This window comes from Epinephelus moara, chromosome 18 (genome assembly GCF_006386435.1).
Source record: "Epinephelus moara isolate mb chromosome 18, YSFRI_EMoa_1.0, whole genome shotgun sequence".
Classification (NCBI taxonomy): domain Eukaryota; kingdom Metazoa; phylum Chordata; class Actinopteri; order Perciformes; family Serranidae; genus Epinephelus; species Epinephelus moara.
The window spans coordinates 7,212,484-7,228,221 of record NC_065523.1 but is presented as its reverse complement, the minus strand read 5'-3'; the positions used below and the strand labels follow the sequence as shown (position 1 = coordinate 7,228,221).

The window sequence follows — 15,738 nt, the reverse complement described above, 5'->3', positions numbered from 1 at the left end:
GATATGAGTTAATCTGAGAGACAGTGGAGCACAAAGGCTCCAGAGAAGAAGCCGAGTTAGTGACATCCAGAATGGCCAAGTTAGCAAGATGCAGTAATAGAATACGAGAAAGAGAGAGAGAAGGAGAGAAGGTGCCCGGTGTATTATAGGGGGGTCCTCCGGCAGACTAGGCCTAAGTCAGCCTAACTAGGGGTTAGTATGTGTGTGTATGTGCTTGTGGAACAAATGTACCGTTTTCATTGCATGTGAAGCAAAAAAAATATGAAAGCTAACCCTGATTAAAGGCTCGTTGTTTCCAAAGGAATTTGGTCTCTCACATCTCTGTTAGGGACCTTTTCACACCTGAGAGTCTGAACCAAGGTCTGAACTAGGGTGCTACACTACTCACTTGAACATTGCCTGCCAAAACTTCCTGTAATTTGTCCGAAAGTCTGAACCATCCCAAATATGTTTAAACACCAGAGATGAACTGAACCATAGTTCAGTTTGATCTGAACCAAGACCACCAATTTTCGTAGGATCAAGTTTCGGCTGTTTGGTCCGGACCGTGGTCCGAGCCAGGTCTCCCACATTTATTTTTGCTTCAGATCAAATTGAAAAGTCCCAAAGTCCCTTGGGGCCCTTTTATACCTACCTTGTTTGGTCCAGTCTTTTGGACTATTTAGTTTGATCTGTGGTGTGAATTGTTTCTAGTGGGAAAACATTTTTTGGATGGTTTGGGCTTTCGGAGTAATTACAGGAATTCTTGGCAAACAAATTCAAGTGGCAATAGTAGTGTAGTGTGTCAGTGTGCTGTGAGAGTGTGTGTGGCTGGTCAACAGAGAGTGACGATTACTGTACTTAAATTGTGTTCACACCAGGCTGGAATAAAACAATTCAGATGAGTGAATTACATGTAAAGTCAATAAAAAGACCTGATTAGATGCAAATTCTTGCCAGGCGGCATGATGGATGCGCCGTGAATGACTCGAAATAGGCGAATGAAGCAGTTTGAATAAACTGAATAACGCAATTTTGTGTCATACACTTTTTTGTGAGAGTTGAAAAATCTGAACTTCAGTGACCAAATCACGCTGCGATAGACAAATCAGCATTGAGATCCTTCTGGGACATATGACGCCGGTACCAGCGGATGTTTGTCAGTTTGTCAATAACCAACATAGCATGACAAAATGAGTCGTGGTAGCACATGAGGAGAGGAGGAGACGATTTTATAAAGACTCAAAAGTTCAGACACCTTTCAATAATTTACAGAGAGAATGAGAAGGAGAGGATATGAAAGGATGGGATCCTGTCTACAAGCCAGTCAATGTCAAGTATAGGGAAATGTAGCTCCCGCAGATGATGACGACAGGATATGGGTATGTCATGTATCGTTGTTTAGTGCGCTGGCATAATTGCAATGTAAAACTCAAACCAGGCAGATCAAATGTATACATTTAACAATGGAACAAAAATGCAAATCTTGACTTGGACTTTGAGGTGTGAAAAGGCCCTTATTGCTCTGACTGTTGGATCTGTTTCCTCCTTTACAACTTGCTGCTCCATATTGTCTCTGTATTTGTATTTTAAACAGGCACATTACAACCACCTCCATGAATGGCTGAACCACAAATGGGACTTTATTGTGATGCAGGCCACCGAGCAGTACAAGTAGGTGAAACCATTACAGCTTGCTATTCAATCTCAGGGACTTTCTCTGTCTACAAAATTATTATCTACGGGGTCATTCACTTTACTTTACCCTGTGACAGAGCAGTAATTGTGGTGAGCAGGTTTTAAGTGGAGAAGTCCTTGTCAGATGTGTGTTACTGATAAGTAAAAGATTATTGAGGCTTTCTTCAACCTGTTTCATGATATCGTCAGCTCTCTGCAAACTCCACCATAATCACAAACTTGTTAACCAGGCACTTGCGTCCTCCATGCGCCACCTCTGCAGCCATCATAGCACTATAGTTAAATTTTACAGTGAAGCCAACATGAGTAGTTCATCAGTTATTCTAGACACAGACCTAATAGCATCTGATTAGGGTTACATATTCTATAACATTGTTTTAGTACCAGTGCCAAATATATAAAGAGGAGCTAGAAGAGATGTGGGGAGTAATGGCAACAGTGGTGCCAGTGGTAATCGGAGCACTCAGGGCTGTGACCCCCAAACTGTGGCTTGAGAAGTAAGATGTTGTACTCAGAGACAAGTATAATCAGCTCAACTCACCAATCTGTGAACATAGTCAGCATTTTGATAAGTTAGATTTTAGAACTTGCTAAATTAGTTCCTCTTGACACCCACGCCTTCCTGATATTTGTGTGTGTGTGTGTGTGTGTGTGTGTGTGTGTTTCAGGGCTGGTAAGGAGAGAAAGAAGCCGGATCGTGTGGTGTTTGATTGCCAGGAGAGGGCTTACTGGATAGTGAACAGGCCACCGGTCAGTGTACACAAAAATTTAAATGGTGAACAGGCCACCGGTCAGTGTACACAAAAATTTAAATGCAACACTTTTGTTTTTGCCCATTTTTACAGGTAAAAGTTAAAGATCTAAGACTTTTTATACACTCAATAGATATCTTTTGCTCAAATTTTAAGCACAAATTTGTAAAAGTCCGTGTCCGTAAGCCCTTCTTTCTTTCCAAGATAATCCATCCACCTGTCAGGTGTGATATATCAAGATGCTGGTTTAACAGCATCATTACTATGCAGGTGTGCCTTGGGATGGTCACTCTAAAATGTGCAGTTTGATCTCACAACACAATGCCACAGAAGTTTTGAGGGAACGGGCCATTGGCATGCTGACTACAGGAATGTCCACCACAGCTGTTGTCCGTGAACTGAATGTCCATTTCACTAACACAAGACATATTTGGTGTTTCCCTGAATTTGGCAGTACATCCAACTCAATCAATCAATCAATCAATTTTATTTATAAAGCCCAATATCACAAATCACAATTTGCCTCACAGGGCTTTACAGCATACGACATCCCTCTGTCCTTATGACCCTCGCAGCGGATAAGGAAAACTCCCCAAAAAAAACCCTTCAACTGACCTCCAAGTACATCCAACCAGGGGACTTCTGCACAAACTGTCAAATGTACTGCCAAATTCACAGAAATGACACTGGGGATGGCTTTTTGTCACAAACAAAAGAACATTCAATTTACAGGCAACAGCTGTGGTTGACATTCCTGTAGTCAGCATACCAATGGCACATTCCCTCAAAACTTGGGACATCTGTGGCATCGTGTTGTGTGATCAAACTGTACATTTTAGAGTGTCTTTTTATTGTGACCATCCTAAGACACACCTGTGTAGTAGTGATGCTGTTTAATCAGCATCTTGAGATGCCACACCAACACATTCTCACCCCAAGTCATCACATATCACTGCTTTGTCAGTTGCCTTACTTGCCTACATATTGTGCACTAGGTATCTTCTTGAGTCTGCTGTTGACATCCAGACTCCACTACCAACACCAACAGAATGTCAAAAAAAGCATGGGATTAGGTTTAGAAAAAAAACATCATGGTTTTGCTTTGAAAGTCTAGGGTTTGATGGACCCATCCACCAACCTTCCCGCCTGCCCTAAAGGAACTTCCCAGCTCCTTATTTATTATTATTATTATCCTTATTCTATGTTGGCAGCATTTCAACCTGATGCCATCCAGCGGTGTATCATACCACCACAGCGGGTGCTGTCTGGCTGCGTTATGAACTGAAGCCACCTGTCACCGTATCATATTGCTGCGACAGGAAAAGGAGAAATGCTCAGTAACACAGATTTCAACAAATTTGTGACTTCAAGTGAAATATATCTACTAAGAGCACTAAAAATTTTAAATCTTTAATTTAAATCTGTGAAAAATGGGTGCAATATATATGATCCATATAAATGCATATTACTATATCTATATCTACATTAGCAGCAGAAAAATGCAGATGTATTATTTTGACCGTACATTATTCATGAGTCTGTCTTGGGTGTTTACAGCGTCGTACTCACAGTGCTTTGGACTGTGGTCCAGAGCATCTCATTGATCCCAATGCAGATGAGGTAACAGGTCAGTAAACACAAAAACATGCACACACACACACACACACACACACACACACACACACACACACACACACACACACACACACACACACACATAGAGTGGAGAGATTGAGGTCAGCTGGTCTTCTAAGAAACTTACAGGAGCTTAACCTGGAGAGTAATACTGCTGGACTGATCTCTACAGACACATCCACTTAGAGACTAGAACCTCAGTGACTCTCTCTTAATCTATCACTCATTTCTTCTCCTCTCCTCCACCCTTCATTTCTCTTTCATTTCCTATATTTCCTGTCCTTTTAAACAGATCCATCCACTTTTTATCACACCCAACACAAGTAACAAAGCAAGTCATTTTTGCAGATTTCTCATATTCTGTGCTGTGTTATTGACAGTGGGTGAAATTGGAGCTTTGTACACCCGTGTAAATTTATTTATTTGATACATGAATGCAAATCTGATAAATGTGTTTTGGTTGTCATGGCAGTGACAGAACACTTTGACAATGCTCTGATGGCACTACTCTCATTAACACCTGCTCCATAACAAAAGCTCATTGATGCTGCAGCAGTTAGTGCCAAACTGATGGGAAAATGTGTCTGAAGCAAACATGAAATATTTGACCGTGATGGCCATAAGCTTCTAGTATAATGAAATTGTCAACGAGATTCTTGTGTTACTGTTTGAGGTAACACTAACATTATAATTCACGGTAAAATGTGAGAAACACTGTTCCAAGCAATTTGAGAAGCTTCTATTACTTTCCTTGGAAGAAGTTTGGCAAACCTGCTGCTTGCGCTATCTCAGGAGCGCTAAGTTGATTTAAGGTTCTTATCAAATCCAAGAAAGCTTAGGTTGAAACGTGTTCTACAAGAGGATGATTCCCTTCATGTTAACTTGAAGAGGACAAATTATTTCCATTAAATGACTTCACTTTTACTGTTCCAGAATACACTGTAGAATACACTGGAACACATATAGTGTAGAAATTAAAGAAAAGATTGTTTTTTTAAAAACAAAAAAAAAACATACCTAAAATGAGCAGATAAACAACCAACGGAAGCATTTTGTCAGAAGGTTCAAGATGTGAAGAGACCTCTCTTTGTCCTTAAAGGTAGCAAGGAAGATTGCTACTTTGTTTGTGCTACCCCTTTGAACATGAATAGATCACTGAATAGGCCAACCAGGTACAGGCCCAGTGGCCCATGGGGCCCTGAAGTGATAAATAGATTGGTGTAGTCACCGATGGTTTTCATTAGGGATGTCATAACAACAAATACTCCTTTAATTCTTTACATGATATTGAATTGTGTTTGTTTGATATTCTAGACTAGCGTTGTGTCTTGCTTCTTTTTTTTTCAGATTATTTGTGGATCTCATTTCAGCTTCAGATACATTTAAGCTTGTAAAGAAAAAATGTGGGCAAGTTTACTGTTGATGCTCCTATCTTGAATTCAACAGTATCTTTGTTAACCAATATTATATTGTCTGTAATATGCAAAAAATGAACTGTGAATTATGCTCAAACTGTAATTTGGAGAATCTAACACAATGATGGTGTTTTGAATTGTATTAGTAAGTGCATAACCTATGTAGTTCTTGTGTGAAGAGAACCTTTATTCATGACATTTCCTTGTCCTGTCTGTTTCTCTTTCCACAGATCTCCTTACAGTTATAAAGATAAGAAAGTAAAGTCTTAAGAAAATAAGATAGTATTGAGTGTTTTACCCAAGTTCTCATTTTTATGTGTAAATTACTCTCTTAAACTTGTATTCCATGTAGTCTTTAGTCAGTCTCTCCAGGAAGTTGTGATGTTGGGATTGTAATGATTAATGTATAATCAACTAGACACAGCATAATTGTCGAGGTTTGCAATTTTGTCTAATTCCTGCAATAATTCCATAACAAATTTGTCATATGGGAAAAATGCTTACAATTTTTACTTTACAGCATAAAATAGGTCTATAAGACGAAACAAAACCAGGTCAATCCAATGAAACCTACAATTTCAACTAGCCAAGTTTAGACATCTTCATGTCTCCACACCGGCAATAGCTGGAATGCCTTGAGAGATTTTCCTCAAATTTGGCACAATGTCCACTTGGATTTAAGGATAAACTAATTAGATTTTGGTGGTCAGAAGTCAAATGTCAAGATTACTGTAACCTGATGCGTCTCATTCTTGTGAACACGATATCTCAACACCTTGAGAGAATCCATTTAGGCTCAAGAATGAACTGATAAGAATTTGGTGGTCCAAGGTCAAGGTCACTGTGACTTTGTATTCATCTCATTTTCGTGAGCACAATATTTCAAAAAGGCCTTGAGGGAATTTCCTCAAATTTGGCACAAACTTCCATTTGGACTCAAGGATGAACTGATAAGAATTTGGTGGTCCATGGTCAAGGTCACCATAACCTGATCTGTCTCATTCTCATGGACATGGATTTTTTTTTCAAAGTGGGCGTAAAATCCATTTAGACCCAAGGATGAATTTATAAGAATTTTGTGGTCAAAGGTAAAAGGTCAGGGTCAGTGTGGCGGTAATCTAGTTCACTCTTTCTGTAATTCTTTATTACACAGGTCTGTAGGCAGGATCTTACTCATAGTCCATTTTTCTGAAAAGCTCCTGCAAAGGTATTAATTTTATGCTGCAATAATCACAAAAAAAGCAAGATCAAGAATCATTTACCCTGGAGGGACTGTTTTTTTTCCCATCCTTCCATTTGTGCTTTAACAGTAGTAGTTTTCTGAGTAGCTTTCTTTAGGTGTGATGCCTCAGGATGTTCCTGTGTGCTCAATCCTCTATTATAGCTACCTATATACATTGTGCTTTTCACAAGAGTATGAGCTAAACAGTCTATTCCCGTGTAAACAATTTTTTTTCTTGTTTTGTAGAAAATCACCTTTGACACGTACAGACGCATGGTAAGTCACAGTTTTTGATAAGTAATGATGTTTAAAAATACACACAGTGATGTAGTGTCTGATTTTATCACAGCACCCGCAAAATCCCAAATGGGCACCTGTCTCCAGATTTAACAGTGGATAGTTTGATATTCTCTGATTTATAAAACTTTGACACAATTACAATTTTATTTGTGTTTCGCTTTTATTCTAGAACATCTTCTATCAACAAGCTATCATGAGGTCAAAGGTCAAATCTAGTGTGTCCCTCGGAGCGTAAGTTCCTCTGATTTCTTATCTATTTGGGGATCTTTCTATGACTGAAAAATAATTTGAAGGGTTTTCTTGCAACTTTCTAATAACTATGAAATCTATATCTCCTCATTACATGATGATTATATATAATGAAATATATTTTAGATACAAGAACAGGAGTTTTAGATTATCAGCATTTAGTGACCATATAAACGATGGCTATACCAGTTAGAAAACGCTAACATGGAGGATCTGTGAATTCTACTGTTGTCATAATAGTTCTGTCTCTGCAGACTGGCCAAGTACATCACAACGTACAAAAACCATGACCCGTTCCTGGCTCCCTGTCTACCCAGCAACCCCTGGCAAACGGACAATGATACATACTGGACTCTCAACATGAGACGGTGAGGACTGCTGCATTTTCTCTTTCTGTCTGTCTTCATCTTAAAGATATATAAAGATTATCACTCTTAAATAAACAGCACTCTGTGATTGTCAAGCCCTTCAGACCTCTACCATGAATTTAGATTGTGAACTCCTATTTTAGATTTGGATGGAAACCTGATTTTGTTACCTTGCAATGTATTGCTTTACCTTGTAACATGGTGACTGTAGAGACTATTTGTTCTCCAAGGGGCCAGCAGCGAACTTTAAATAATTTCACACAAACATTACGCCAGCTTGTCATCACGGCCAGAGATTTTAACCATGCAAATCTGTAAACTGTCTTGTTGAAATTTTATCAACATGGAAACTTTGCAAGAAGAGGACTGAACACTAGGGCTGTTTCTAGAATTTGAGGATTATTGCAATGCTTATTCATGCAGCCTGGCATCTTACTTACCCTAAAACCAGGTGTTTTTGTTAACTGTCCAGATAGGGGTGGGCGATATATTAATTATACTCTATATCTTGCAGCTTGTTCCACATGGGATGTGTAAGATGACAATTTCGCTAACACTGAGTACAAATTGTCGCACCATTTATTTTAGGCCACCAGCATGAGACTCTCTTTGGTGTTTCCGTCCTCTCACTCCCTCCAAAGGCTCTCTCACTCACACACACACACAAAAAAAAACCTCGTAAACTTGAGTCGTCACAGTCATGTCTGAGTAGTAAGACTTCCAGTGAATGACTCAGCCTGTGTTTGTGTCCAGAGTCGAGGTTCCCACAAAGATGCGAGTCGAGCGCTGGTCCTTCAGCTTGTTCGAGCTGCTAAGCGACCTACGAGGCCGAGACGATTTTAAGGTTTTCCTCAAGAAGGAGTTCAGCGGTATGTATCATTAAACACCTTTTATCTGGAATCATGTTAAACCTGACTGAGCATTTCTGGGATGGTTGAGTTTAGGGATGTTTGGTGTTTCTAAACATCACTCTCTCTGGAACCCTTGCCCTTGTTGTGGGTACATTGGTAATCCTGGTCCTGGTAATGTTGTCAGACACTTAAAAATCTGAGCCTGTCGGTGGCAAAAACACACACTTTTGAATGTAAATTGATGGTGCTCAATTGCCTGCAGGGATTACATTGCAATCAGTTTTGATGCTGCTAGCCGCAGTGGTATATCTCAGCAGTTGACCAGTTTAGAAGTTGTTGTTCTGATTAGTCACTTAGACACAAAAAGATGAAAAATATAGTTTTCAGATTGAAAAATACAGAAGTTACCCTTTGATGCAGGTATTGGGTAAAAAAAAAAATAGAAAAAGTAGAAATCTGTGTCCAAATGTATATATTGTATTTAAATTGTGTATGTGTCTCAGGGGAGAACTTGGCTTTTTGGGAAGCAGCTGAAGAACTGAAGTGGGGAACTGCATCTTCCATGTCATCAAAAGCTGAGTCCATTTTCAAGTAAGAGAAAGACAAAAATGGACTCTGTGTGTGTGTGTGTGTGTGTGTGTGTGTGTGTGTGTGTGTGTGTGTTTGAGATATCCACTGTCAGATACTAACTACTGGCTCACATGTACATGTACACGTGTCTTTATTTTGTTATGAACATTAAGAAGAGAATCCTCTGGAGATATTCACATATATCTGTCTGTATACTGTACATACAGTATGCTGATTGTGCTCTGTCATAGTCTGCTGTGTTATGTTCTTGTTCTCTTTAACAGGTCATTTTGTCCTTTTCTCCATCATTCACCATTTGTCAGATAGGTCTTGATCAAACTTTAAGGATCAGTGAGTGTCACTGCTGCTCAGGTTTTTCTCAGAGGACATGTGTACTTTGTATGAAGAAAAATTGTTTGATGTGTACAAAAGGAGCAGACTATATACACAACTGAGGCAGGGCTGTACACAAACAGCATGTTTGTAAGCCATAAAGAAACAGAGTCATTGTTATCCTCATGACTCTACCCTACCCAGGCCTACCCCTAACTCAGTTCTAATTAAGCATTCAATTTAAAAACACGTGGGTGGTGGGAGTTATCCAGCACTGTACTGTGCCATATTTCTATGCCCCCGTGCCAGTGATAGTCATGGCCGGAGGCATTGTGTTTTGAGTTGTCCATCTGTGCGTCCCATTCTAGTGAACCTAAGGGAATTACTTAAAATTTGGCACAAATGTCCACCTGGACTGGAAATGGACTGATTAGTTTTTGATGGTCATACGTCAAAGGTCAAGGTTGCCATAACCTTGCATTCACCTCATTCTCATGAACTTGATATCTCAAAAACAGCTTGAGGGAATTTCTTTAAATTTGGCACAAACGTTCACTTGGACTCAATGATGGACTGATTAGATTTTAATGGTCAAAGGTCAAGCTCCCTGGGACCTCATCTGCCTCATTCTTGTGAACATGATATATCTCAAGAGATTTCTTCAAATTTGGCACAAACATTTACTTTGACCCAACAATGAACTGATTGGATTTTGGTGGTCAAAGCTCAAGGTTAATGTGACCTTCCATTTGTCTCATTCTTGTGAACGTGATATCTCAAAAACACCTTAAGGGAATTTCTTTAAATTTGGCACAACTACTTGGACTGAAAAATAAACTGATCAGAATGTTGTGGTCAAAGGTCACTGTGACCTCACAAAATATGTTTTTGGCCATAACCCAAGAATTCATATGCTAATTATGACAAAACTTCATACAAATGTCTAATAGGATTATATAATGATTGATGACATTTTTATATTCAAAAGGTCAAAGGTCAGCTTCACTGTGACATCATAATGTTCTCCATAAAAAACCTTTTTTGGCCATTATTCAACGTCATATCTCAGGAACAGAAGAGGATACGTAATTGGTGACATTCATCTTGGGTCCCCACCTTGAAACTGTGCTGATAGTAAAGGTCTTCTGTGCTGCCGGGGGTAAATGTGTGTTAAGCACCAATGTTTTCACAGACATGAATGTAAATTGTGAGAGAAACTTGACTGGTGTGTGGAAGCATACAACAGAGGGGCGTTAATTCTGGTTCACACTTCCACTGCATTTTACATTGCAGGATATGTATTTTGGCCATTGCCATCTCGGATTCTGAAGTAGGCGAGATAACCCTAGCGCTATCTGCTAGCTTGGTTAGCATGGTGCATTTACAAAGCAGGTTAACTGTGGTAATGCTAATGCTAAGGCTAATTTTTGCCAGCAAAAAATAGGCTCAAAACCACAAAAAACAAAATGTACAAACTGGAAAAACTGGTTATCCTTTGAGGGTTGAGTACAAACAAATGCTGAGCAAGACTTTTGTAGGTGACCAAAATGTTACAATTAACTTTCATAACCTGAAATCACACTGAAATAGCAAAAGCTGTAGCTACACCCATACTATATACCCTTGATTATTCGTAACTTTAAGCCTTAATGAAATGCAAATGGGGGAGTCATGAAAAAATTCAAATGATTTTAACTAATCATCTTGCTGCATTAGTGTAGAAGTGTACCCCAGGACACTGTGACATCACTGTTGGATGAGGTTACAGGTGCAACTGCTTATCTGTCTGTGCCACACCCAGCAGGACTCATCAGGGATGCTGCCTGTGGTCAGGGGTGAAACTGACTGAAACTTTCAATCAGAGAGGACAGTCAAACCCCGCTGTGAAATTACCTTTTAAATGACATTTTCATGAATAAGTAAGAAACAATAAAAGATAAAGTCAGGAAAATATCAGATTTCCTGAGGTATCATTTATTAAGACTTTCACAGTGGAAAAAAGGCACTCTGCTCTCAGGGCTGTGTGGGTGTGGGCTGATCAAAATTGATTTATGTGCTGCCAACATCAGCAAACAACCCACCAACTGCCATTACCTTTTTCCAACAGAGCCACACCCAGTTCAATCCAGATAGAAGAAGCAAGAGAAAACACAAATTCAGAATGGGAAATATTCGAACGTGCAGAAAACAGTGTGGACCTTGTCCCTCATATAGCCGATTGAGAACATAAAGTGTCCGAGCCGGTTGACCCTGAGTGTCTGTGTGTTCAGGACCTTCCTGGCCCCTGGCGCCCCCCGCTGGATCAACATTGATGGCAGGACAATGGGTCTGACAGTGAAAGGGCTTGAGCATCCTCACCGCTACGTGCTGGAAGCAGCTCAGACACACGTCTTCCTGCTCATGAAAAAGGTGTGTCTGTGTGTTGTTTTTAAGGAGGCAAAAGGTCTCTGTTTTCTGACCTCAAGCTAATAATGCATACAATTCACCTTTTATGGTAGTTAATACCAATAAGCATCTGACAGTTAAGGGTATGATCTACTGGGATGTCTGGCTCTCTGTTCTATCTATCTATCTATCTAGATGGTTTCTGGTATTTAAGGTAGTTTCAAGTATTCGTTTTTCTGATAAGTTTGATTTTAATTAGTTATTTAATGCTATGAAACAGGGATTTTACAACATGATTGACAACTGTGTGAGGCAGTTGATGAGCTGACATTCAGAGGTGCTGCTCACAATTTGCCGGATCGGTGTAAGGGTAGGAAACTTGATTGTGCAGAGATTGTTACTGCTCAGACTGCTCAAAATGGTCCAACACTACTTGGCCTACAGAAGTTACCAGATAAGACATTGTTTCTTTAAGTCAAGGCTACAGCATTTAATATTTCTGTATATCATTTGTGATACAAATTATGTCCACATTTTCAGATTAAAGGCACTTTTGTTTATTGAAGCTAAGGTCAGCTGCAGTCTCATGTTCTTTCATTGTTACAGGATACTTTCTTCCGTTACCTCAAGTCACCAGTATACAAAGACATCCAGAAGAAGGCACTGAACCCTGTGGCTCATAACTTCAGGTTGGTGGCTGATTCCTACCTTACCTTTCTAATATCTAGCAATCACTGCACATGAATACATGTTGACCACATGTTCACCATGTTCCTTTTCCTTATGTACATAAAGACTTCAAAATATTCGTATAATTCTGCTTGACATGTCTGCCTCGCAGCCGGGTACTTACTTATGCCAACACTCTGTATAGACTGAAGTATTTGTCAGGTTTTATGACAGATTCAAACACACACTAACCTAAATGGGCATAACAGCATCTACTTACAAGGTCAGAAAAATGCTTACAGGCTAAACAAGAAACTTGCAGCCTGAGCTTAAAAATGCTCTTGGCAGTGCTTCCAAATAAAATAACATACAATGGAATTTGCAGGCCAAAAACTAAAGGTGTTAATATGCTTATGTTTGCATACTAGTTGCATGATTCCAAGTAGCTCTACACAACTGCCGGTATGAAGTTTATCATATTAGAAGAAGTGGGGGACTCTTATTGTGAAAGTAATGGGTAATGTGAATGTTGCGGTGGCGCCTGAAGTGAGTTGTTAATATGGCCGTTGTCAATAAAGGAGCAGTTAAATCACCTTAAAAAGTTGTTTTCATGATAAGTAACTAATGGTACATTTGAACTCTGTGCATTATCCAGAATAATAAAGGTTGCTGTTGAACTTGTCAGCTTCTGAAGCTTTCGAAATTTGATTCACCTCTATTGCACTGGTGTAAAGGCAAAAATCTCAGAGGTGTATGTCCATCTTTTACCATGGATAAATAAATGAATATGGTTTGGCAAGATATTAGAAAAAATGTTTTATAGTTTGGAGTAACAGATCCTTTAACCATTTAGGGCTGCTCAGTGAACATATGGCTATTAAAACAAATCTTAACTTGATGTCTGCCCAGGACCAGGCTTGCTTTTAAGAACTGTTAACTATACTCTATGTTTACACTGTCACTATGCCTGAACCTGCTTCTTTAAACCAATTAAAAGCCACTGAAAGTACTGTCCCTACAAATAAAGGCTTTCCCATCATACTGAGTTCATCATGTTTCTGTTCCCCCCTAGTCCAGCCCAGCTGGAGCAAAATGCCAGTAACCGAGGCCTAGGCATCCATCCCATCATCCTCTGGCAGCAGGAGGAGCAGGAAAAGGCCAAGATAGCTGCTGCCTCTGTTCCTGTCGATGTCAAGGCTATGATGAGCAAAATAGACAGGAATAAGTAAAGACATGTAATATGTGTGTGTATGGGGTTCCACATGTCATGTCACACGCAAAGTACGAACACAGGAACCAGCCCTGTTAGAGTGTATACACTGTACAGAGGAATTCGCTTTGCTCTTCAGGGTTATGCCAATGACTGTTGTTCTGTTTTAGCTAATTAACAAATGTGAGAAATCCAGTTTTCATTATGGAACGATTACTAAACAGGCCTACAACACACAGGCCCAGGGCTCTCCTCAGACAGTGTTTGAAATGACTGTTTACATTTCTTGTTGAAAAAGTCAATCAAATGACAACGAAAAAGATGCAGAACGACCACAAAAAAGAAGTCAGAACTACAAAGAGACATAAAACGATCACAAAGGAAGAAACAACCACAAAGAGCTGTAAAATGACTACAGAGAGATTCAAAACAAAATCAGAGACTCAAAACGAGGATCAAAAAGACTACAAAGATACTTAAAATGTAAAAAGAGACTCAAAATGAAAAAACACGGACGTGAAACAACTGCAAAGAGACTCAAAACGACTACAAGAGACACACATGACTACAAAGAGAACAAACGGATTCCAAACGACTACAAAGAGACTCATAATGACCACAAGAGACGCAAATGACTATGAAGAGACTCAATATAAAAACACAGAAATGCAAAACAACTGCAAAATGACTCAAAATGAGTACAAAGAGATTCAAAACAAAAACAACGGGACTATGAGCTCTTTTTTTTTTAGAAAATGATACAGCAGTTCCAGAGACTTGCCACAAGTATTTTGTGTTTCTATGCAAATAACATTAATAATGTCAAAAGTTGTATCAAGAAATCAAATTTATCTCATGCTATATACAACAAAATGTTATTATTGTGTTACATTAGCCGCTTTATCCAAAGCCAAGCCTATTGCTAGTCTAATTTTCTCTAGAGCTAACTAAACAGCATTTCTTTTCTTTAGCTGAGCTTGTAATAGTTATATTTTTTCCATGCGTATTACCCCATACCACACACTATTGTGTACATTAGACGCTGGCTTGTGTTGCTGCTGTACATATGAAAATAGAATAATTGTGGCTATATATACTGCTGTCTACAAAGATGTTTAATCAGATTTAAGATTAATTTCTTTATGGAATATTTTCACAGTATGTGTATTTGGTTACTTGGGCAAATTTAATAAACGAGAACAAGATAAAGCAGCCTTTAATTGCATTGTGTGTGTTGATAGTTAAATCAGATGTGAAAACTGTTGAAGTTGAAGGAGGACCCATACAAGTGACTTCAAACACATTTTCTACAGTCTATATTATTAACCTCTGCAGACCATTTTTCACAGTAGGCTGTTTGGGTTGTTTTGTACACTGGAGAAGCTTTCTGGTCTAATGTCATCATAGAGTGGTCTGAGATTGGCCTTGAGACTTGAAATTTTTAACAGGAATTCTGTTTTACAAACTGGGGGCCCATAGTTTGAAAGATGTGGGCATTTACCAAGCGGGGAGGGTCTTATTCAGAAGACACCATTGGTCCTTAACTGCATTTAGCAAAATGTAGCATTTAATTCTGAAGATTTGCACAACCATTTTTTTTAAGCCCATTAACAGCTGGGGCTTAACTGCATCTTGTTGCATAAGGAGTCAAATCAGCAGCACACTCCCAACAAGCTCTGTGAGGCTGTACTTAGGTGGCGGGCAGTAGCTCAAAGTGCTCAAAGGCAATAGCTCAGTCCATAAGGACTTGGGTTGGGAACCGGAGGGTCACCAGTTCGAGTCCCCATCCGGACCAAATATGGGGTGTGGACTGGTGGCTGGAGAGGTGCCAGTTCACCTCCTGGGCACTGCATGTGTGTGTCTTTTGGACCTGTCTGTAACTGACAGCAAGAGTGGAAAAATTGAATTTCCCCTCAGGGGGATTAATAAAGTATATTAAATTTAAAAAAAAATGCTTACAGATATTTAGTCAGCCCTAACCTGCCACCTAGTGGATATCCTTTTCCTCCTTGTCTAGGTTCAGATAAATGACACAGGCAAGTATGTGAACTATGCCTCTCACCTTGCTGCTACTTGTCTTTGCATATGTGTTGGTGAAAAGC

At 39.4% G+C, this 15,738-nt stretch overlaps 1 protein-coding gene across 1 annotated transcript in view; it reads left to right on the top strand.

The window, feature by feature from the left end:
• The window catches only part of rgs9a (regulator of G protein signaling 9a), a 29,887-nt gene extending 15,061 nt beyond the window's left edge, over positions 1–14,826 (top strand). Inside the window, exons 7-17 of the mRNA XM_050069088.1 lie at positions 1,577–1,653; positions 2,346–2,427; positions 3,987–4,049; positions 6,948–6,977; positions 7,171–7,232; positions 7,505–7,618; positions 8,372–8,487; positions 8,973–9,060; positions 11,643–11,781; positions 12,364–12,446; positions 13,499–14,826. Of these exons, the coding sequence (XP_049925045.1) occupies positions 1,577–1,653; positions 2,346–2,427; positions 3,987–4,049; positions 6,948–6,977; positions 7,171–7,232; positions 7,505–7,618; positions 8,372–8,487; positions 8,973–9,060; positions 11,643–11,781; positions 12,364–12,446; positions 13,499–13,655 (1,011 nt within the window). The 3' untranslated portion in view covers positions 13,656–14,826. The remainder of the gene's footprint in view (positions 1–1,576; positions 1,654–2,345; positions 2,428–3,986; positions 4,050–6,947; positions 6,978–7,170; positions 7,233–7,504; positions 7,619–8,371; positions 8,488–8,972; positions 9,061–11,642; positions 11,782–12,363; positions 12,447–13,498) is intronic.
• The last annotated feature ends 912 nt before the right edge of the window (positions 14,827–15,738 follow it).